This window comes from Bufo bufo, chromosome 1 (assembly GCF_905171765.1).
Source record: "Bufo bufo chromosome 1, aBufBuf1.1, whole genome shotgun sequence".
In the NCBI taxonomy this organism is placed as follows: Eukaryota; Metazoa; Chordata; class Amphibia; order Anura; family Bufonidae; genus Bufo; species Bufo bufo.
Window position 1 is genome coordinate 232,405,986 of NC_053389.1, and position 24,650 is coordinate 232,430,635.

The following is a 24,650-nucleotide window of genomic DNA, read 5'->3' on the forward strand; positions in this document are numbered from 1 at the left end:
TCACATGGATCCAGAGATCTCCCCATTCATTGCTCTGATGGATTTATATCACACTCAAAGCTCAAAGGGAGTGTCTTTTCTGCTATAGCTCTGGGGGCGTGTCTGTTCTGCTGCAACTAAGTGGGTGTGTCCATGCTCTCCCTATCACAGCTTAGGAGGTAGTTGAAGGATGAAACTGAGCATGTGCGGCCATCTCAGTGAGCAGGACAAAGAAATAAGAAAAATAACAAACAGCAGGTTGCGCTATACAGATACATTTTATTGAATAACTAAGTGGCTATGCTAAATTATTAATTGCATGCAGTTAAAAAAGCATTTAGACCCAGGTGCTGGTGTGAAAACTACAATATTTTAGTGGGGCAACCCCTTTAATTTACAACAGTTGACAACGAAACTGCATCACAATTATTTTGAAAAATTTTGTCCCGAAGTAAGCCAACTAATAATTAGACAAAAATGTCTAGCTAATTATACACCATCTATAGGATTAGTAACCCTGTCCCACTGTCTTTTACTCACCCATGTTGCAACATGGGTAAATAAAAAAAAAATATTTTTTTATTTTACTAATGTAGGAGTTCTGCCGTTTCTTCATGACAGAACAAAGTGGCATATTCATTAAGATCTGTGTTTTAGACGCTGGTCTTAATAAACCCCTAAGATGGCGGTGGTTTAGCCGAAGTTATGGAGAGACGCCGGCCTGTACATAACTTTGGCAGATCCTACGCCAGTTCTAACGCAAGACAGCTTCCGAGCTGTCTTACATTTATACCTTTTTCTACACCAGAAACAGGCGTAGAAAATGGTAAATGAGATGGGTCTGCCAGCCCGTCCCCTTCCCACACCACGCCCACTTTTTTAGATCTGGGATGAGAGGGTAGAAGTTGCAGATTGCAGTGCAACTAGCTGTTGCGCCGCAATCTGCGCCTGAAATACGCCTATTATAGGCATATTTCAGTTTAATAAATGACCCCCAAAGTGTTTATGAATTAACAAACCAACAGTCAATACTAAGTTGTTAATGAGTCAATCAGACCAATTAGCCATTCATATCAGGACAATACTCTACACGCAATACTAAATAGAGACAAATAACATTAGATCTGTAAACAGCAGCATTTTGACAATTTGCAAAGAAGGAAATGGGGGTTAGTCAGCCCATCCCAGTGCGCAGGTGCACGTTGCCATGGCTGGAAGCGCAAAAGAAAAAACAAACATAATGCAACAGCACTCTGCAAACACAAATAATAAAGTAAATACAATCATGCCATAACTTACTATAGAAAATGTACTAATGCTCAGTTACAAATGTGAGATTCTTGGCAAATACATTTTGTACAAAATTATTTGTCCCTGTCCGCCAATGACAGGAACCCACACTAAATACTACCTCCGCAGGTCCCACATGCATGCTGAGCTCACACTATATTTTACTTCTTTTGGTGCCACAACAGCCTCCATTAAATTCAGGGAATGCAGGCTTCACGTGCATGCTAAACCCACTCTGTATTTTACCTCTACTGGTGCCAAATGGCCTCCAATAAATGCAGGGAGAGCAGGCTTCAGCTTTAGGCCTCTTGCACACGAATGTATTTGTTCCATTCCGTGCGGCGGCCGGGACGGATCCAGACCCAATCAACTTGAATGGGTCTGCGATCCGTCCGTTCTACAAAAAGATAGAACAAGTTCTATCTTTTTGCGGAATGGAACACCACAGAAGCACTCCGTAGTGCTTCCGTTCCGTGGTTCCGTTCCTTCCGCACAGCATCTCTGGATTTGCGGACCCATTCAAGTGAATGGGTCCGCATCAGTGATGCGGAATGCACACGGCCGGTGCCCCGTGTATTGCGGACCCGCCGTATGCGGGCCGCAATACGGCCACGGGAGGCACACATAAACCTCCTAAAATAGGACCAAACACGTTCAAGGTTTTCTTCAGTCCTAAGACTAATGTATGGCACAGAATTAATACTACTCTACCACCCCCTTCTGCCCGTCCCATTACTGGGAGACCTAGGGATTTGTCATTCAGGTTTTCAGTGTTGCTAACATCATGTAATTGTCACGTGGAAAAAGTCAGAAAATAAAAAATATCTATACATTTTTCCCACTTGCTGCCGTTCCCCCCACCCTAACACACTGTAATTAGTCCTGGAAACATTGTAGGTTGTAATAAATAAATGTGTAATGGCAGTTTCTCCTGCTGAGCTCTAGCTGAAAGTGGATTTATGTTTGCACATGTTCTCTTCAAAGGAATGCATTTGAGAAGAATGACGGTCCCTAATTACTGTAAAGTAAAGTCTTGTTCAACGTCAAGAACTGCAAAGGCTCATAAAAGTCAGAAATGACTAATAACTCAGAATCAAAACAGGAATTTCAGCAAAAAAATATATATAGTAAAGCCTGTAAATGATGAAGCTACACCCAGTGGGCAATGCAAAAAGTTTCAAAAACTCCTCAGTTGGCTCAGAACACTACTAAGTCCAGAATCACTGCACCAAGACACCAATCAGGGGGTGCAAAAACAACTTGGTACACAAGTAACAGAAAAGGCCAGATTACAAATTCACAAATCCAGATTTTCTTAAAGGGCGGATTATCCAAATCTATCAGAAGCAAGTCCTATATGAATATATTAGGATAATGGAAAATGTTGATGCATTTTGGGCTTTACCAGTCATAGCAGTCTGAAAACTAAGAACTGGTATAGCTCAACATGTGTCAGCGTTCCCAGTATTCTTCCCAGTAAAAATAAAGGAGCTTGCTTTTAATGGATTTAGAGGACCATCTTTATAGCCTTTTCAACATGAGGATACAGACAAAACTATCTAGTGGCCATCAAGACTCTTAATAATGTGGCTCTTTAGATGGTAAATGGAAGGTCCTATTAGCAAAAACATTTAGCAACTGTTTCGCAATGTCCCTTTGAATAAAAAATTATTGTCCTTGTTCCATTATCCAACACTTTTTGAAGCCTAAGTCACACAGCACAGCTGAAGGTAGTCACAAAACATACGTCCCATGAACCTAAGAGAACTAGAAATGGAGGTTGGAGGGGTGGTCTTTGTATCCTCACGAAATCTAGGGCTATTTAGTGGGTGCAACTGTGTCTGCCTAGTCCAGCTTTAACTTGGGGCGTGCCGGAGTACAGATGAGTTTCACCACTCAGAACGCAACATCCATGCGTTATTATACAGTATGTGAGTTGCCGGAGAGAAGCTATGATGATGACACTGCAATGGAACATTGCAGAATGGGTAAAACTGGTAAGGATAATGCCACCTATGACTAGGATATATGGCAGTGTATGGCATTATGGGGAAGGGGGGGGTATGAAAATGGTAGAACTGGGGTCTGAATGGTTAAAATGGCCTCTGAAGGAGGATCATAAGTGACATTCAGGTACCCTCAGGAGTCCGCTCTTCCCATCCGCGTGGCTGGATGGAGGGCTCAGCAATGTCGTTGTCGCTAGGATTATGATCTGTAAAAGGGAATTTAGGGAGGTGACAGAAAATACAACTGAAATATAACCTGGTGTACGGAGACAGCAATGTGACCATCTGGACATCAGTCCATTCCATGTAGAGGAAACATTCACATTTATATTAAAAGGTAACTGCACATAAAATATAGCAATCTCTTATGGGATATCTGTGTATTACCTGGGCAGATGTGTTGCACCATATATTGACCACAGCAAGCATTTCTCATAATAATGAATGGCAGGTTGTCATTGCCTCAACCTTGTTAATAACATTTCTGAATACAGTTATAATGTGGTTAAAGTGGACCACTTCTTTCATTCAGCAGGTCTCTTCCCACTAGCAAACTGCAAGGGGGCTGTTACCTCTCCCCTTGGTAACCAGCGGCTATTGCCAGGGAAAACGCTGGGCAAGTGTTCCCATTCTATGTAATGATAGTCCATAGAAAGTAAAGATTACATGTCACCACAGATCTCACTACTGTGGCTAATAAAGAGGGAGTACAATGGGGTACATCACCTCTATGACTGCCTTATACACAAATAATAAGATATACTGAAAGGTTTACTCCAATGTGGACAGCCCCTTTAAAGAGTATTCCGGTTTTAATCAATACATTTATTTCTTTAGACAATAGGATACTGAACAATTTTCTACTATACATGTATTTAAAATTTTGTTTGCATACCTTTATTATAGTCATACATTAGCCTCTCCCTAAAGAAAAAAAAATGGTATGGCCTATTTTATTCCTGTAAAATGAAGAGCACAAGTATCATGTGACCTGGCTTTCAGGTAACTGCTTAGGTATATAACAGGTTAATAGTAGTGTACTGAGGTGTAGAACATACACTGTATATAGTACAGTTCTGGTCAAAAGTTTAAAACCACTTGAAAAATGGCAAAAAATCATATTTAGCATGGCTGGATCTTAACAAGGTTCCAAGTAGAGCTTCAACATGCAACAAGAAGAAATGGGAGTGAGACAAAACATTTCTTGAGCATTCAATTTAATGAAAACAACGATTAAACTGAAACAGGCTGTTTTTCAGCTGATCAAAAGTTTAGGACCACACCTCCAAAAAAAAATAACCCCCCCCAAAACAGAAATCCAACTTCCAAACATGAACTCAGTAATGAGTAGCTCCGCCGTTATTGTTTATCACTTCCAAAATTCGTTTCGGCATGCTTGATTCAAGCGTTTCCATGAGGTGAGTGGGAACATTTTTCCAAGTGGTGAAGACGGCCGCACAAAGGCCATCTACTGTCTGGAACTGTTGTCCATTTTTGTAAACTTCCCTTGCCATCCATCCCCAAAGGTTCTCAATTGGATTTAGATCAGGGGAACACGCAGGATGGGCCAAAAGAGTGATGTTATTCTCCTGGAAGAAGTCCCTTGTCCTGCGGGCATTGTGTACTGTAGCGTTGTCCTGTTGAAAAACCCAGTCGTTACCACACAGACGAGGGCCCTCAGTCATGAGGAATGCTCTCTGCAACATCTGGACATAGCCAGCGGCCGTTTAATGCCCCTGCACTTCCTGAAGCTCCATTGTTTCACTGAAGGAAAACCCCCCTAGACAATTATGGCGGCCCCTCCACTGTGGCGCGTAGAAAACATCTCAGGTGGAATCTGCTTGTCATGCCAGTAACGTTGGAAACCATCAGGACCATCAAGGTTACATTTTTTCTCATCAAAGAATAAAACTTTCTTCCACCTTTGAATGTCCCATGTTTGGTGCTCCAAACGAGCAGTTCTGTGGCGTTCAGCGTTCAAGGAGATGAGGTCTTTGAAGAAGTTTTTTGTTTTTGAAGCCCTTCAGTCTCAGATGCCGTCTGATGGTTATGGGGCTGCAGTCAGCACCAGTAAGGGCCTTAATTTGGGTCGAGGATCATCCAGTGTCTTGACGGACAGCCAATTGGATCCTCCGGCTCAGTGCTGATGAAATTTTTTTGGGTCTTCCAATTCACTTTTTTGTTCCATAACCCTCAGGATCATTTAAGAAATTCCAAATGACTGTCTTACTGCGTCCCACCTCAGCAGTGATGGCGCGCTGTGAGAGACCCTGCTTATGCAGTTCAACAACCCGACCACGTTCAAAAAGGGAGAGATTTTTTGCCTTTGCCATCACAACGTGTGACTACCTGACAGAAAATGACAATGAATCCACATCTTTGCACAGATTTGGCCTTTTAAAGGCATGTGGTCCTAAACTTTGGATCAGCTGAAAAACAGCCTGTTCCAGTTTAATCGTTATTTTCAATTAATTGAATGCTCAAAAAATGTTTTGTCTCACTCTCATTTCTTCTTGTTGCATGTTGAAGCTCTACTTGGAACCTTGTTAAGATCCAACAATGTAAAATATGATTTTTTGCCATTTTTCAAGTGGTCTTAAACTTTTGATCAGGACTGTATGACTACATGCAGCAGCACCTCAATTCTGCCAGGATCTGTGTAGAAACAGATCTGGTGTTGTGTCTGTTTTAAAACTTTATTAACAACATGGCAACATCACCTACAGACAGGCAGCCATTTTACAACATTACCTACAGATGGTCAGCCATGCAATTACAGTCATGTAGTTACTGTAATAACCACACAAAAAAATGTATATTAAAAAAATCAGGATTCCACCACTAGTCCTATGTACTTATCACATGAATGTGTCCTGTGTGCTGACCCAGCACAGGTATATCATGTAACACTGCTGCTTACTGAATGTCAGGGATTATATGATGTGAAGAGTGTGACATGACTCATCAGTGTCAGCATGTTTCAGTTAAGCCATGGATACTGCACATTACACAGGACTGATGCATGGCCTCTACCACTCTACTGCATATACAGTAGGGGTTAAAGGGAACCGGTCATCAACTTTATGCTGCCCATACTAACGGCAGAATAAAGTAGAGACAGGTGAGTTGATTTCAGCGGTCTGTCATTTATAAGTTAAAAGTAAGTGGTTGCCGAGAACCAACATCCCAATCATTGCAGACTGGGCCTGGAAAAGAGTCCGGCCACCTGAGAAGAGTCCTGGTTATTCAGGAATCCCTGCTCTCCACCTGCTGATGACTGACAGGCTTCTATATAGTTTTCTCCCCTTTCTCTCTAGGAGAGAACTCCTCATCAGCAGATAGGCGAGAGAGCAGGAGATTATGAATAACCAGGACTCTTCTCAGGTAGATGTGACTCTTCTCAAGGCCTGGGCTGCAATGATTATGATGCTGATTTTCAGCAAACACTTACTTTTAGCTCATGAGTGACACACCGCTGAAATCAGCATTTCTGTCACTAATTTATGCTGCCCACAGTGAGGTCAGCATAAAGTTGATGACAGGTTCCCTTTAAATGCCTGATTTAAAAAAAATGTATGTATGCAGAATTTTAAATACAAGTATATTAGAAGATTCGATGATTTCCCATTTTATAAACATATAAATAAAAAAAATAAACACTGGAATACTCTTCATTAGGGATGAGCGAATCGACTTCGGATGAAACTTCCGAAGTCGATTCACATAAAACTTCGTTCTAATACTGTACGGAGCAGGAGCTCCGTACAGTATTAGAACAAAGTTTTATGTGAATCGACTTCGAATGTTTCATCTGAAGTCGATTCACTTATCCCAACCTACAACAAATAAGGGTCCATTCACACATATGTTTTGCGGTCGGCAAATTGGCATTTTGACATGGCCGGCTCTGTGACAGAAATGCCTATTCTTGTCCGCGATTGCGGGCAAGAATAGGACATGCTAAATATCTTTTTTACGGGGCCATGGAACAGAACTACGGACACAGACAGCACACGGTGTGCTCTCTGCATCTTTTGCGGCCCCATTGAGATCAATGGGTCCGCACCCGTTCCGCAAAATTGCGTAACGGATGCGGACCCTGAACTACGGACGTCTGAATGGACCCTAAGGATAATTCAACCCAAATTTCTTTCCTGAAAATGTTAAATAATGGTAGTAAATATTTCAGAGCATAAAATAGATTAACATCCTACTTAAAAACAGCGGTCCTTCAAATTACAATGGGTTCCAGGGCAATCATTGTATGTTGAAACCATTGTAACTTGAGTCCATAGCTCTATGGAAAACTAGTAATCTGTTTCAAAGTCCCCAAATGTCATGCCGTGAAAGGAGAAAAAGATTTATAAGCACATAACTGCCTTAGATACAGTAAGTCCTTGCATATGACAAGAAGGAATAGATTCTCAAAGTTGGAAATCACTGATGAGGAGCTTCTTCAGGTACCAGAAAAATAAAATGGCAGCTCTTCCTGGCACAGACAGGCCAGAAAAATGGCCATTTTGATTGGTTGGATCTGACTTATGTAAATTGAGTCTAGTTTCAACTTACAATGGCCCAGGACAGACCATTGCATGTTGAAAATATTGCATCCTGAGGCCATTGTATCTTGAGGGACCACTGTGTATCTAGCCCCCTCCCTCACTGATAGACATTGACATTTGGGTGCAATTCACAGAGAAAGCAGGTTTTATTTTGAGAGTTCCACATCTCTAGGATGCCACCTATAGGAGATTAGTATGAACTACAATCTTCAACTACATCGCACTCTCTATAGCTATATTTATATACTGTAGCTATTATATAAGGATTTATGACAGTGCTAATCCACATATACCTTCTTCCCTTCAGCTAATGATGCCTATTGAACAACTTCCCCCAGTTATCTACAATATCTTACCTGGGCTTTCGTCTGTTGGTACATGATACACAAAGCTGCCTGCAGGGTGTTCTGCGGCTCTTCTGTACCATAGTGGGAAATGGTCCATAGTGAAAATACTCTCTTTCTCCTCATAATGCAAAAAGTTCCTAAAGTGACAAAAAATACACAAATCAAACAGAGCAATAAATAAAGAAAAATATTTTAATATGTAATTTTGCCTTCCATGGAGAATCTGCTGGTCATGGGTTTTATCTTTTTGGGTTGGATATTATTACATGATACTTCTGCTACTCTCCAGGGGTGTGCTGTGACTCACTTGTTTGTCATCTGTTCAGCACCCACATATAAGGTTTTCCGGATCAGTCCAGCACGAGTTCCCAGGAAGGCGACTTCCATTCCATCATCCTGTCTGCCAAGCAAGAAAACACATACAGGATTCAGAGGAAAATCTGTCAGGGGGTTGAAAGGTGTATACCCTGATGCTGGGTCTTGATCCATCTCTAATGAGGGGCAAAAGGGCGAAAAAAGGTCACCAATCAAGGTGAGTATGCTATTGGATGCAAGTTTCCTGAATGGCAAATCTACCCAGTTAGAAAATCCATCATCCCCTGCTCCCACGTCACTGCATATGTCTACCAGTATATATAGCGAAGAAGGACCAGCACTCACTTTCTAGACGATATGAAGAAAATGTTATTCAAAGCATAACGGCATCATCAGTGACTAGTTTCAGCTTAAGCCTGAGCCTTTTTTAAACTGCAAATCGTCAGGATTTGGGGGGTACTATCTCTCCTTAGGTAAAGAGTGCCTTAGTCAGCAAGAAGAGACTTATAGGCCATACATGCTCCTCTGGAATTCTGGGAAAAAAGGGATGCAAATGAGCTCTTAACAAGCTTTGGGCAATAACAGATGAGGTGCTGGCTTATTTAAAACATAGAAAGTGTCGGCAGATAAGAACCATTTGGCCCATCTAGTCTGCCCAATATACTGAATACTATGGATAGCCCCTGGCCCTATCTTATATGAAGGATGGCCTTATGCCTAACACATGCATGCTTGAACTCCTTCACTGTATTTGCAGCTACCACTTCTGCAGGAAGGCTATTCCATGCATCCACTACTCTCTCAGTAAAGTAATACTTCCTGATATTACTTTTAAACCTTTGCCCCTCTAATTTAAAACTATGTCCTCTTGTAGCAGTTTTTCTTCTTTTAAATATTCTCTCCTCTTTATCCTTGTTGATTCCCTTTATGTATTTAAAAGTTTCTATCATATCCCCTCTGTCTCGTCTTTCTTCAAAGCTATACATGTTAAGCAGTGGCGTAACTTCAAAGCTATACATGTTAAGCAGTGGCGTAACTAACGGGGTAGCAGGGGAAGCAGCTGCTTCGGGGCCCGGGCTGCCAAGGGGGCCCGGCGTCGGCAGCGTGTGTGACAGTTTATTTTCAAGTTCTATCGATGTCTTAACTGTTCAGGGCCCCTTCACAGCAGCTCGCTAATATGATATAATCTTTCTGTCTCCTAAAGTCTGGGATTCGAAACCCACAACCTCCAAAGTCTGAGTGTGTATCAGAGGCAAAGCATTAACCCTCACAACCATAAGGGCTGCATTACAACTGACTGAAAAAAAATGAGACTTCTACTGTTATAGCTGGCTAAGTGTACAGCTATACACATGACAGCTGCCCCAACACACCCAGCACTGCTATATCTCTATATGACAGCTGTCCCAGCACACTCAGCTCTGCTATATCTCTATAAATGAGCAGCTGTCATGTGTATAGATGTACACTTAGCCAGCTATAACAGTAGAAGTCTCAATTTTTTTCAGTCAGCAGCAAGGTGTCTCCTATGGTCTAGTGGTTAGATGCTTTGCCTCTGATACAGAAGGTCGTGGGTTTGAATCCCAGCAGAAACCTTTTCTGAAATATAAGCACTGACTCCATATATGGACATACAGGGCGGGACACAGGAAGAGGCTGCATCGCATCGCTGACATGGAGGTAAGTAGAAGTGTTTATATATTTTTTTTTAATACCCGACTGTTACTGCCATGGGGGGAGCGGGGGGCACTTGATACTAGCACATGGGGGGAGGCACCTGATACTGGCACATGGGGGGGGGGGGAGAGGCACCTGATACTGGCACCTGGGGGGGAAAGAGAGGCACCTGATACTGGCACATGGGGGGGGGGGGAGAGGGGTTGGCACCTGATACTGGCACCTGGGGGGGGAAGGGTGGGTGGGCACCTGATACTGGCACCTGGGGGGGTTGGCACTTGATACTGGCACATGGGGGGGGGGAAGAGGCACCTGATACTGGCACATGGGGGGAGGCACCTGATACTGGAACCTGGGGGGGGGAGAGGCACCTGATACTGGCACATGGGGGGGAGAGGGGTTGGCACCTGATACTGGCACCTGGGGGGGGAGGGGGGGTTGGCACCTGATACTGGCACATGGGGGGGATGCACCTGATGCTGGCACATGGGGGGAGGCACCTGATACTGGCACCTGGGGGGGAGGGGGGGTTGGCACCTGATACTGGCACATGGGGGGGGGGGAGAGAGGCATCTGATACTGGCACATGGGGGGGAGAGGGGTTGGCACCTGATACTGGCACCTGGGGGGGAAGGGGGGGTTGGCACCTGATACTGGCACATGGGGGGGGGAGAGGCACTTGATACTGGCACTTTTTTTGTGGGGGGGGAGATGGCACTATGATACTGGGACATGTGGGGGGGGGGGAGGAGAGAGGCACTTGATACTGGCACATGATGGGGGGGCATTATGGGGGACACTAGGCCGGCAGCCTATCAGAGGCCGGACACTGAGGGGCATCTACTGGGGCACTATATATGGGGCATTTTATACTGGTACATTATGGGGGGCACTAGCAGGAAGGGGGGAGAGGAGCACTAAGGGGCATTTACTGGGGGAACTATATAGGGGCATTTTATACTGGGACATTATGGGGGCACTATGGGGACATTAGCTCAACTGGGGGCATTACAAGGGGGTATTTTTGCACTGTCACATTATAAGGAGAATTATTACTACTGGGGGGGCATTATGGTGGGCTTTATTACTCCCCCATGGTATGACCCCCTAGTAGCAGCACCAGCCTCTCCCTGCTCTGCGACCCCACTGCCCCTTCTCCAAATCCTTATTATGAAATCTTTCTCATTAGGATAAAGCACAACATCAGCTCCGCCGAGCCCCCGGCCAAAGTGTGGAAGTGGCGTCCGAGATCCCCAAGGGCCAAGCCAAGTAACTGTAAGTTTTCATGTGAAATCATGTGAAATATGTTTGTTATACACATATAGCCTACACTGTGCCACACAATATACAGTATACCGTTACACTGTGCCACACAATATACAGTATACCTCTACACTGTGCCACACAATATACAGTATACCTCTACACTGTGCCCCACAATATACAGTATACCGCTACACTGTGCCAAAGGAGTGGGGTTTACACAGGAGGAGGGAGGTGCGAAGCGCGCTGGGGGGGGGGGGGGCCTTACAAATATTTGCTGTGGGGCCCAGTCACTTCTAGTTACGCCCCTGATGTTAAGGTCCTTTAACCTTTCCTGGTAAGTTTTATCCTGCAATCCATGTACCAGTTTAATAGCTCTTCTCTGAACTCTATCAAATCTCCTTCTGGAGATATGGTCTCCAGTACTGAGCACAATACTCCCAATGAGGTCTCACTAGTGCTCTGTAGAGCGGCATGAGCACCTCCCTCTTTCTACTGGTAATGCCTCTCCCTATACACCCAAGCATTCTGCTAGCATTTCCTGCTGCTCTATAGAAATATGTAGTAGTGGTGTTAGTGGTCAGGTTCTGATTTATCCGATTTATTTTCCTCTTCTACTTACTCTGACATATTCAGAGCAACCTGAGTCCAGTAGGCTTCCAGAGGAGCAGTCACCACTGCGTCAAAAAGAACTTCCTTCACCAACTCCTCATCACCTGGAAATGTAAAATGTTCAAGAATGGAAGAACTCCCTAACAACATTCAATGACTGTGTACATGCATTACTTATCCTGTACTGATCCTGTTACCACCTGTATTATACTCCAGAGCTGCACTCACTATTCTGCCGGTGGAGTCACTGTGGACATACATTATATTATTTATCCTGTAATGATTCTAAGTTACATCCTGTATTATACTCCAGAGCTGCACTCACTATTCTGCTGGTGGTGTCACTGTAGACATACATTTCATTACTTATCATGTACTGATCCTATGTTACAACTTATATCATACTACAGAGCTGTACTCATTATCCTGCTGGTGGAATAACTGTGTACATACATTACATTACTTATTCTGTATTTATACTGAGTTACATCTTGTATTATACTCCAGAGCTGCATTCACTATTCTGCTGGTGGAGTCACTATACACTACATTACTTATTCTGTACTGATCCTAAGATAGATCCTGTATTATATTCCAGATCTGCAATCAGTACTCTACTGATTTTGTCACTGTCTACCTATATTACTTATCCTATACTGATCCTGAGCTACATTCTGTATTATACTCCAGAGCTGCAATCACCATTCTACATATGAAAACACTGGGTACATACATTACTTATCATTTACTGTTCCTGAGTTACATCCTGTATTTTACTCCAGAGCTGCACTCACTATTCTTCTGGTGGAGTCACTGTGTACATACATTACTTATCCTGTACTGATCCTAAGTTACATCCTGTATTATACTCCAGAGCTGCACTCACTATTCTGCTGGTGGAGTCACTGTGTACATACATTACATTACTTATACTGTGGTGATCCTGAGTTACATCCTTTATGAGATTTGAAGGGTACTATTTCTCCTTATGGAGAGAAGCTAGTATGAGTGCCAGAGGATCCTCCAGTGGGCCAATGGTCTGATAATAATGGACCCCTAATAAAATAGGCACTATAGACACAGAAGGTGGGCCCTCAGAATTATTTTGTCTGGTGGGCCCAAGGGACTTCAGTCTGATGCTGGCTAAGCACTTTCTGGGAAGAAAGAAGACATCACTTCTTAGCATGCTGTTATATCCATATCAATCATAAGATTCTAACATGTTTGTCATGATAAAACAATGGCCACCACTGTAATATTCTTACTAGTATCATTATGACCATACTCACACTCCAGGTCTGGCTCTTCTCCCGTCAGGAAGCGCGTGACTGCCTGTAGCTGATTAAGTTTGCGATGGTCGGGGTCTATGTCCGTAATGCAGTATATCCTGAGAACACATTAATGTGTACCCATATTGTAAATGGCGCTGTGCAGCCTCATAAGTCAAACACATAATGGCCACATAATTGCCACTACTTATCAATTAGATATGAAATCAGGGTGGACAAAAAGTTGAATGAAGGCACATACAGGTAACATAACATTATCATTTAACTTCAAACAATCCCCTTTCCCTGACGTACACAAAGACCGTAACCCCTCACCATTCATTGGCCAAAGTGAGATCAGGATGCAGCAGGTCGTGAAGCCCTGAAAAATACGGTACAGTGAAAATAAGCACAAAATTCCTATAGGCTTTTTCACAATTTCCTTCTGGCAGGTCTACTCTAAAGGGGTATGCTGGTTATAATAAGTTATCCCCTATCCACAGGATAGAGGATAACTCTTAGATTGGTGGGGTCCTACCGCTGGACCCCCATCAATCACGGGAATGGGGCACCCGTACCCTGTTGAGCCCTCCCGAAATGAACAGAGAGGCCATTCGGGCATGCATTCCTTTTTATGGGAGTTCCAGAGGTAGCCAAGTAGGGCTGCAGCTATCGATTATTTTAGTAAACAAGTATTCTACCGATTAATTGAGTACTCTAATAAGAAAAACTAATTTAAAGAACGTTTTCTATAAAATCTCATCAGCCCCCCCCCCCCCCCCCCCCCCCCCCCCGCCATCGTTCTCTCTCTCATGCCATCAGTTCCCCAGTGTCATCAGCTTCCCCATGCCATGTGCCCCCCCAAAGCCATCAGTTTCCCCTCCCTTGTGCCATTAGTTCCTCCTCCAGTGCCATTAGTTCCTCCCCCAGTGCCACCAGCTCCCACATGCCATCAGTTTCTCTCCCCAGTGCCATTAGTTCCTCCAGCAGTGCCACCAGCTCCCCCAGTGCTATCAGCTCCCCCCCCAGTCCCATCAGTTCTCCCTCCAATGCCACCAGTTCCCCCTCCAATGCCACCAGCTCCTTCCCCAGTGCCATCAGTTGCCCCCCCAAAGTGCCATCAGCTTGTCCCCAGTGCCATCAGCTCCCCCTCCCTCAGTCGTCGTCCCCCAGCCATCAGTGCCCAGCCACAGCACCAGTGAACTAAAATACTTACCTTTCCTGTAGGGGCGCTACCGACAGTCCACAGATCTTCCTTCCGCTTCTTCACACGCTGCATTGGGACCTGACGTCACACAGCGTCAGGTCATAGTGTGCGCTTACGTGCACTATGTCCTGATGATGTGTGTAGGTCAGGATCCAGTGCAGCACAGTGCTGGCTGGGGGAGACCACAGAGCGTGAGTAATAACAAGTGCTACACTCAGGCTCCGTGGTCACATGGCACAAGCGAATCCTCGATGCAAAAAATTTGAGTCACTGATTAATTTGAGTAATCGTTTCAGCCCTATAGCCAAGTGCTGCGCTAAGCTATCTCTGGAACTCCCAAAGAAATGAAAGGAGAGGCTAAGCGCATGAAGCCTGACTGGCCACTCTGTTCATTTTGAGGAGCTTCATGGGGTATGGGGCCCCCATTCTCTTGATCGGTGCTGGGGTCCCAGCAATAGGACCCACACTGATCTAATAGTTATCCCCTATCCTGTGGATAGGGGATAACTGAATGTAACCAGAATACCCCTTTAATGCACAACTCAATAAAAGGATATCCAGTCAGTGACTAACATAATGGGGCTCCCTGTTGGTGTTGGTTCATGCACATCATACCTTACCATCCAGGGATATTTAGGCCCTAACCCTAAGGGCACCATGCCAGCCAGGCCATGTCCCCCCCATATACTGGTTATTGAGGAGAGGGAGGGGCCTAGGTACAGTAACTTCTTAATACACACACCATTTTGGGTCTTAAAGACCAGCATAATTCTTAATTTTTTTTGGCTCTACAGGTCAAATGGCTGTAACATGGCACTCCAAAATAAAGTTCATTAATACCCAATAATAAATGCAGTTTCAGTAGCATTTATTATTGGGTATTAATGAACTTGGGTATTAATGAAAAGTGTACAGTGATAACCTGAGCTGGGTCCTCACTGTATGCACCCCACAGCAACTGTAGGGGCCACATCTATAGTGCAAACATAGAGTCAGGCCTAGGTAGCATAGTGCATGTCTTCTCACCTTCTTCTAGAGAGGTGTTTCCTATGAGAATGAACTCTCCATGTCCACGTGTCAACACAACCCCAAGGCTAAAAGTGAAAGAAAAAGACACAAGATGGTTATTGTCCTTGTTGAGAGTATATTGCTATTGCAAACCACAGAGCCAATACCATGTGATCACAAAACAGGATTTTTTACCTACAAGAAACATTTTGTGCTTTTTCTTAGGCTAGTTTCACACTAGCAGCAAGCAAAAGAAACATAATTGTAGGATTTTACTAATTTATGACGTAAAGTCATGATTTTATGAAAGACACGGAGGCGAGTATTGCTTGACTCTTTCTTTACTTGAAAATAGCAGCAAAGAAGATAATCTGAAAAAATCATTATTACAGAGGTAACATAAGCCCCTCCCCCTTAGTCCTCCATAAAGGGACCTCCTCCACATCTCCACTTCCTCTTTCTTTGGTAACGGATCTGCAAATCGAACTGGAAACCGCCGAGAATCCAAACAACCGGCGTGACTTCAAACGATGCTTAACAACGGAACGATCCCCAAACGAAATCCTGGTAGGACGTGACAACACTGGGGAACACCAACCACAGACTGCTGGACCTTGTAATCAACCTGGAAAGAAACATAAAAATAAATAGCAAGGAGCCAAGAGGAGCTCCAAATAGTCGTACTGATACCTCACCGGTAATGCAAAGTAACATCAATTTTATGCATATAAAAATAGTACAAAAATATTTAATAAAGGGAGGGAGAAAAGAGAGGGTGGGGCAATACTCGCCTCCGTGTCTTTCATAAAATCATGACTTTACGTCATAAATTAGTAAAATCCTACAATTTTATATCAAGACACGGAGGCTTCATATTGCTAGTTTAAAGCCGACTCACAATGGATGAAAACACATGCGGGCCCGGTCTGAAGTAGAAATCCCTGAAGGTAGAAACTCGAGACCAGTTTGCTAGCCTCATGACATCCTCCAATTTTGCCCCCGATAGGGTAAGGGACGTGGCCGCGGCACCTCGAACCGAATGCGCCGTGAAAATGGAGGTGTCAATGCCAGATAGGGATAAAATCCATTTCACCCAAGGTGATAAAGTGACACTAGTGACAGGAAGGTGAGGTCGACGTAAAGAGATGAACAGCTGCGAATGAGAAGTAGTCCGCAGATGCGAAGTCCGCGCTTCGTATTCCCTAAGACACGCAACCGGACACAGGATAGAGGATTCCTGAAAAGCCGGATAATCCACAGACTTAATACTGGTCTTAGTGCGACGTGAGATATTAAAAGTCACACCTTCCGGGGTAAACGAACGAGCATCGTAGTCCAACGCCCGAACGTCCGAAACCCTCTTACAGGAGACCAGACAAAATAAAGTAACTAACTTGGCCGAAAGCTGACGCAAAGAGAGTTCCGAATTGACCGGCCAAGACGACAGAAAAGATAAAACTATGGATACGTCCCAAGAACTCGAAAAACGAGGACGGGGAGGACGTGTAAGGTGAGAGCCCCTAAGCAAACGACAAACCAGGGGATGACGCCCAGCTGGGTAGCCTTCGAACCCCCTATGGCCAGACGAAATAGCCGACCTAAAAACATTAATGGTACGATAAGCCTTACCATCCTTGTACAAAGAAGAAAGGAACAAGATAATATTATTCACCGAGGTTGTAACGGGATCCAGATTCCTGAGCAGGCACCAACCAGACCAAGACTGCCATGCCGACTTGTAAGCTCGTCTGGTTCCGGGGGCCCACGCGCTCTCCAATAGGAACCTAGCCGTCTCCGTAACATCCGTGGGTGGATCGGAGTTCCCGAAATCCTGCAAGCCAGCAGGCGTAAGGAGTCCGAAACTACAAGAGGGTGTGATTGATTCAACGGCCCCCGCAATAGGGCCGCTGAGTGGGGCAACAACAGAGGATAGTCCACCAACAACTCCAGGAGCTGAGGGAACCACGATTGAGTGTTCCAGAACGGGATCACTAAGACCAACTCCGCCTCTTGGTAACGCACCATGGCCAGGACCCATGGAATCAGGGAGAAAGGAGGAAAGGCATACATCAGGCTCCCTGACCACCGTTGTAAGAAGGCATCTACTGCCTCTTGCAGATGGGTCCGGCCTCTAACTGAAGTATCTGGGGAGCTGAGCGTTCCAACGAGATGCGAAGAGGTCGATGGAAAACGGACCCCAGAGGGATAACACAGAAGCGAAGATTTCCTCGTCCAATCTCCAATCGCTGGAGTCGGACATGAAACGAGAGTTCCAATCGGCCCGAGTATTGTGGAGTCCCGATAAGTACTCCGCCACCACCGAGACGTTGTTGGAGAGGCAAAAGTCCCAAAACTCCTTGGCCAGATGAGTTAACATCTTGGAACGGGTGCCACCCATGGAGTTGATATACCGGACCGCCGAGACGTTGTCTATCCGTAGGCGTACACACGCTCTGGCCCGTCCGTTGACAAAACTGCGGATCGCAAAGGATCCCGCAAGGAGCTCTAGGGCATTGATGTGCAGGGATGACTCCGAGGACGCCCAAGGGCCTCCGGTGGACATTCCCTCGCAATGGGCCCCCCAGCCCAGGAGACTGGCGTCGGACTCCACAACCAGGTCCGGACGAGGGCCAAAAATGGCCCTCCCGTTCCACGTGGACAAATTGGCAATCCACCAAACTAGCTCGTCCCGAGTGTCTGAGTCTAGAATGATGAGGTCCACATAGGTGGCTCCCGCCTGCAGATGAGCAATCTTCAGGCGTTGCAAGGCCCGATAATGCAGTGGGGCTGGGAAGATCGCCTGGATAGAGGACGATAGGAGACCTATCACTCTGGCCAACTGGCGAAGAGATACCTGAGGCAGAGCCAACGTGCGACGCAATTCCTTGCGTATGGAACTGACCTTTACTGAGGGGAGACTGAGAGACAGAGCCTCTGAATCCACCAGGAAACCTAGGAACTCCAAAGTCCTGGACGGGACCAAACAGGATTTCTCCCGGTTGATAATGAACCCTAAGCTGGTGAGAAGGGACATTGCCAGATGTAGATGATTCAGGATGGTGGAATAATCCCCGGCCATGATCAGGATATCGTCCAGATATACTATAAGCCTCACACCTCGGCTGCGGAGCCAGGCCATGACCGGGCGAAGTAACTTCGTGAAGCACCATGGGGCGGATGACAGGCCAAAGGGAAGACACGTGAACCGCCACAGGGCGTTCCGCCAACGGAACTGCAACAGATCCCTTGAGGATGGAGCAATTGGTACAGTAAGGTATGCGTCCTTTAGGTCTAGTTTCACTAGCCAGTCCTGAGGAAGTAGCATATCCCGAAGGAGGTGGATGCCCTCCATCTTGAAATGCCGGTATCTCACAAAGGAATTTAGGGCCTTCAGGTTTATAACTGGTCGGAATTGACCCCCTTTTTTCTCCACGAGGAAGATATTGCTGATCACTCCCTGAGGGGACAGGGAGGCTGGTTCTATGGCTCCTTTCAGGAGCAACTGATTCAACTCCTCGTCTATGAGGGATTGGGCCGACAAGGACGCCTGAATGTGTGGAAGGGACCTTAAAAGATACGGGCTTGACACAAGTTCTATGTGGAACCCTAGTATTGTGGATAGAATCCATGGATCTGAAGTGACAGTGGTCCACACATGGGAAAAGAAACAGAGTCTGCCCCCTATACATAGGTCCGAAAAAGGGGGAAGAAACTGTTGACTTACCGAAAGGGCGTCGAAGGTTCGGTTGTCCCCGATGAGATCTGCCTCGTCCAAAAGAACCCCGTGCTGGAAAGAAGGATGGAGGCTGTCTGGGGTCCTGACCAGAGGACCGGAAGGATGACGAAGAGGGACCTCGTCCCGAGCCACGGGACTGGAAGGAGGAACGGCCGGCCAGACGGCCCCTTGAACTGCCGGCCCTGGAGGAAACCCGGTTACTGAAAACCTTGCGCATAGAGGTTTGCGCCTTATCAAGGGCAGTAAATGTGCCCACAAACTTTCCCAGCTCCTTTATAAAGGGATCACCAAAAAGGAGTCCCTGGGTGTCTTTGCCCGACTCAGTAAGAGCCATGTTGGCCAACTTAGGTTCCATCTTGATTAAGATGGCCTTCCTGCGTTCTATGGCAATAGAAGTGTTGGCGTTGCCTGCCAGGCATATGGCCCGTTGGACCCAGCCTCTAAGTTCCTCCGGGTCTACTAGTCTGCCCTCAGACTTAGCCGATTCCGCCAAGTCAAAGATTTTGGCGAGTGGCCCCATAATGTCCAATAACTTGTCCTGGCATGCCCGAAGGGCTGAGTCCAGGCCTCTACGGGGACTAAACCCTGACTTAGACAAGAATTGTACGACCTTAGGGTCGACTGTGGGCGTTTCACATACCCTGTTTGGTATAGTTGGACGGGGGCATTCCGCCCGCAGTTTGTTTCTAGCCTCCTTGCTAAGGGGCTTGCGGGCCATGGACTCAATATAGCCAGCGACATGAGGAGCCGGCAGCCACTCGGATGACCTGGGATGATGGAGTGAGTCCGGGTCAAATAATGGGGAACCAGATGGATCCGTAAGGGGTGCCAGTGCGTCGGTCGTCGCAGGCGACTTAGACGTAGACGGCCGGGAGACCGGATCAGGCTGCCCCTCATCCAAGTCCAACTCATCTCCCTCAGAGTTAACTGGGGAAAGTAACTCAACCTCCTCCTCAGACTCCTGAGTGTCAGACTCTGGTTGCGGCTGGGCTCTAGCCGCTTTCCAGTTCCGTGCACATTCTGCCTTGCGCGGATAGGCGCGCTGTCAGATGATGGAACTAAGCCATCGGTCAATGAGTTTCTGGAGGTATTAGGCAAAGACACAGTAGTATCATGTGTCATGGTAACTGTCTGGGAACAGAGGACCTGAGACAGGGAGCTGGTGAGGGCTGAGGAAACAGAGCCCATAGCAGATAAAATAGCGTCTGAAATGGACTGTTGTAAGGCCCTAGCCTGGGCATCTGCCATGGAGGGAATAGCTGCTCCAGAAGAGGTGGGCACAGCCTGGGGAGCAACATTATTAGGATCTAGCAAAGGGCTGCTAGCGATCAGAGAGGGGGCTGGAACCAGGGACATGATGGCAGATATGGGTAAACCAAACAGTACCTAAAATAAAGACCCTAATAGGTAACTAACACAGCGACCGGGCAGGAGCGGTAAGCCGAGGTGACCGTTGATGCTGCACTGAACTCCTTCCGAAATCTCGCGCGATCTCGGAAGCCGGGAGACCAGAAGAGGCCGGAGAGTGCGCGCGCGCCGAAATCCCGCAATCGCGAGATCTCGGGCGCAACCCAAAATGGCCGCCGAACTCCCGCGATACAGCAGACGCGTCAGAAGAAGGAGAAAATGGCGCCGAAGCGGCGCAGAAGGAAACAGGAGACCCCTCAGAGGCCGGTAAGAAACAACCAAAGGCCGCGATGCGGCCGGAGACCACCGGAGAGTGGGAATTAGCCTCCAGAACAGAAAAAGATGGCAAAAACGAACGCAGAGAGCGAAACAATGAAAAAAGGGGGGAAAAACAACCCAGATACAAATAAATCACAAAGGGGAGAAAAACGCGACCCCTAAAAGGAACCCTAAGGAATAAACAATTGCTAATACAATCCCTAAGGAAAATACAGGCAGTACAATGAACAAAATCAATAAATATACACAAATCTTTCCCCCATAGCCCAGAGGACTATGGTGAGGTACTTATCTGAATAGCAGCAGCAAAGAAAGAGGAAGTGGAGATGTGGAGGAGGTCCCTTTATGGAGGAATAAGGGGGAGGGGCTTATGTTACCTCTGTAATAATGTTTTTTTCAGATTATCTTCTTTGCTGCTATTTTCAAGTAAAGAAAGAGTTAAGCAATATGAAGCCTCCGTGTCTTGATATAAAATCAATAATCACAAAACTCAGTTTAAGGCTAGTTTCACATTAGCGGCAAGGAACTACGGAAGGCTGTTCTGGCGGGTGAACAGCCTGTTGGATCCGTGCTGCCGCTAGTGCACGCGTGCCCCTGGACTACCGCTCTGGCCTTATTGACTATAATGGGGGCGGGTTGGAGTTCCGGCGGCAGCACGGCAGCTCATGTAGTACTTTTTTTCCGGCCGACTCTTGGCATGCGCTGCTGTGCTGCCGCCGGAATGCGCTGCCGTGCACTAGCACGTGTGCACTAGCGGCAGCACGGATCCGACAGGCTGTTCACCCGCTGGAACAGCCTGCCGGAGTTCCTTGCCGCTAGTGTGAAACTAGCCTTAGGGTCCATTCACATGTCCGTAATTTTCACACGTCTGTAATTTGGGTCCGCATTTGTTCTGCAATTTGCGAACCCATTCACTTTCAATGGAGCTGGAACGTATGCGAATCCGCATTTCCGGGATCCGCATCCGTTTTTGCGGGATCCGCAATTCCGTTCCTGAAAAAAATAGAACATGTCCTATTCTTGCCCGCAATTGCGGACCAGAAAAGGCATTTTCTATTATAGTGTCTGTGATGTGCAGTCCGCAAATTGCGGATCGCACATTGCAGGTGTCCGTGTTTTGCGGATCTGCAAAACACTTACGGATGTGTGAATGGACCCTTATATAGAGTTTTGTGATTATTATGTTTCTTAGGCCTCTTTCACACGACCGTTTTTTTTTTCCGTATACGGGCTGTTTTTTGCGGTCCGTATACTGAACCATTCATTTCAATGGTTCCGCAAAAAAAACGTAATGTACTCCATATGCATTTCGTTTCCGTATTTCCGTTCCGTTGAAAGATAGAACATGTCCCATTATTGCCCGCAAATCATGTTCTGTGGCTCCATTCAAGTCAATGGGTCCACAAAAAAAAAAAATGGAACACATATGGAATGTACTCCGTATGTCTTCCGTATCTGTTCTGTTTTTGGGGAACCATCTATTGAAAATGTTATGCCTAGCCCAATTTTTACTATGTAATTTCTGTATACTGTATATGCCATACGGAAAAACGGAACGAAAACACAACGGAAACAAAAAATGAAACAACGGATCCGTGAAAAACGAACTGCAAAACACTGAAAAAGCCATATGGTCTTGTGCAGGAGGCCTTACCAAAAAATAGTCTATATACAGTACTTTGCAAATGTTTTAGGCAGGTGTGGAAAAATACTGCAGAATAAAAATGCTTTCAAAACGAAGTGTTAATAGTTTATTTTTAGCAATGAATAAAATACAAAGTGAATGAACAAAAGAGAAATCTAAATCCAATCAGTATTTTGTGTGACCGCCTTTTGCCTTCAAAACAGCATCAATTCTAGTTATACACAGTTCTTGTAGGAACTCAACAAGGAGGTTGTTCCAAACATCTTGGAGAAATAACTACAGATCTTCTGTGAATGTAGGCCTGCTCAAATCCTTCTGTCTCTTCATGTAATCCCAGACAGACTCGATGATATTAACATTAGGGCTCTGTGGCTATGTCATCACTTCCAGGACTCCTTGCTCTTCTATACGCTGAAGATAATTCTGATGGTACTGCCTGATAGATAAGTATCTGCCTGTGTTTTATCAGCACTGAGGACACCATTAATCCTGACCAAAGCCCCAAATCCATTTGCTGAAATGAGGCCCTAAACTTAAAAGCAACCTCCACCATGCTCCACTGTTGTCTGCTGGCACTCATAATGGTTTGTTGAACAAACTGTCTTGTGGTTCTGCCTAATATATTAAATTTTGACAATGCACCTGCTGCCATTTTTTTGCATCCCAGCTCCTATTTTTTTGTGCATCGCTGAGTCGCTTAGCCTTGTTTCCACATTGATATTATGGAATTTTGGCCAAAATTCTTTCATGAAGAACAATTCAGGCCAGACTTATTCATATAATAAATGGGTGTACCTGGGTTAAACTGGTTTCTCCCAGTTCTGAGCTGATGGCACTGCTAGACCTTTTCCGATTTTGAAGGGAAGTAAGCATGATAGGTTTTCATCTGCTGCACTGTTTTCTCGGCAAACCACTGCCTTTAGAGTCTTCAACATGGTCAGGATTAATGGTGTCCTCAATGCTGAAAAATACAGGCAGATACTTATCCATTATGTAATACCATCAGGGAGGCATCTGATTGGCTCCAAATTTATTCTGCAGCAGGACAACATCGCCAAACATACGGCCAATGTCATTAGGAACCATCTTCAGAGTAAAGAAGTACAAGGAGTCCTGGAAGTGATTATATGGCCTCCACAGGGCCCTGTTCTCATCATCAAGTCGAAGAGACAGAAGATCTGTGGATAGTTCTATTTACTGTTGTACCTGAATGGAGTTTCACTGATGGCCGTGTAGAAATAGTCGCTGGTCAGGAACAGGACACGCTTCTGTAAAAGAACAGGTTGAATTTGTAGGGTGAATGTCAAGGTGCCTAAGAGTATTGTATGACTGTAATTTATCTGAAGTTACCCAGGGGAGCTGAATGTAAAGGTGAGGAGTTCGCTTTATTTTCATTTGGGAATGGAAAAGAAGATTGGCTCCATAAGAAGAGCAGTATCAAGTGGGGAGAACCATTACTCCATGCAAAACGTAGTTTATTTTAGATGTGCCTAGAATATATTTGCTTTGAAAAGCATCTGGCATCTTACCCCTTTGTCAACAGTGACCTTGACCTCCATCGATAAAGTTCCTGTCTCTCCATTGATCATTGCACTCCGAAGCTGTGTGCAGGCAAAATAAATATGCAAAGTCATGACAGGGACACAAGTAACCAAATACTCTAGTTAGTGTGAATGCAACTTAGAATGTGAATAAAGTACAAGACCTAGGGTCACATTTATTAAGACCGGCAGTGGATCACCAAAGTGGCATAGACCTCTACATAACTTTGTCGCATCCAGCTTCCTAGCTGTCTTACATTTAGACTATTTTCTGCGCCTAAACCAGACATAGAAAATGATGAATGAGACGGGCCAACTGGCCCGTCCCCTTCCCCTTCCCCGCCATGCCCACTTTTTTAGACCTGGCATGAGCAGGGAAGAAGTCGCAGATTCTGCTGCACCATGGCGTGTGATAGAATATGTGCCATAAATGACCTCCATAGTTCTTTAGGATGAAAAATAGACTTATATCCATCCATTTCTATTAATAGACAAAATAAACAATAAA

General features: G+C 45.5%; 1 protein-coding gene across 4 annotated transcripts in view; it reads right to left on the bottom strand.

The window, feature by feature from the left end:
- CACNA2D4 (calcium voltage-gated channel auxiliary subunit alpha2delta 4) overlaps positions 1-24,650 on the bottom strand; it is a 256,717-nt gene that overhangs the window by 130,728 nt on the left and 101,339 nt on the right. For all 4 annotated transcript variants that reach the window (XM_040436631.1, XM_040436615.1, XM_040436624.1 and 1 more), the window contains exons 18-25: positions 24,131-24,202; positions 23,808-23,869; positions 15,553-15,620; positions 13,656-13,701; positions 13,341-13,438; positions 12,062-12,155; positions 8,492-8,584; positions 8,194-8,321 (exon numbers count right to left, since the gene is read on the bottom strand). In XM_040436631.1, the coding sequence (XP_040292565.1) occupies positions 8,194-8,321; positions 8,492-8,584; positions 12,062-12,155; positions 13,341-13,438; positions 13,656-13,701; positions 15,553-15,620; positions 23,808-23,869; positions 24,131-24,202 (661 nt within the window). The remainder of the gene's footprint in view (positions 1-8,193; positions 8,322-8,491; positions 8,585-12,061; positions 12,156-13,340; positions 13,439-13,655; positions 13,702-15,552; positions 15,621-23,807; positions 23,870-24,130; positions 24,203-24,650) is intronic.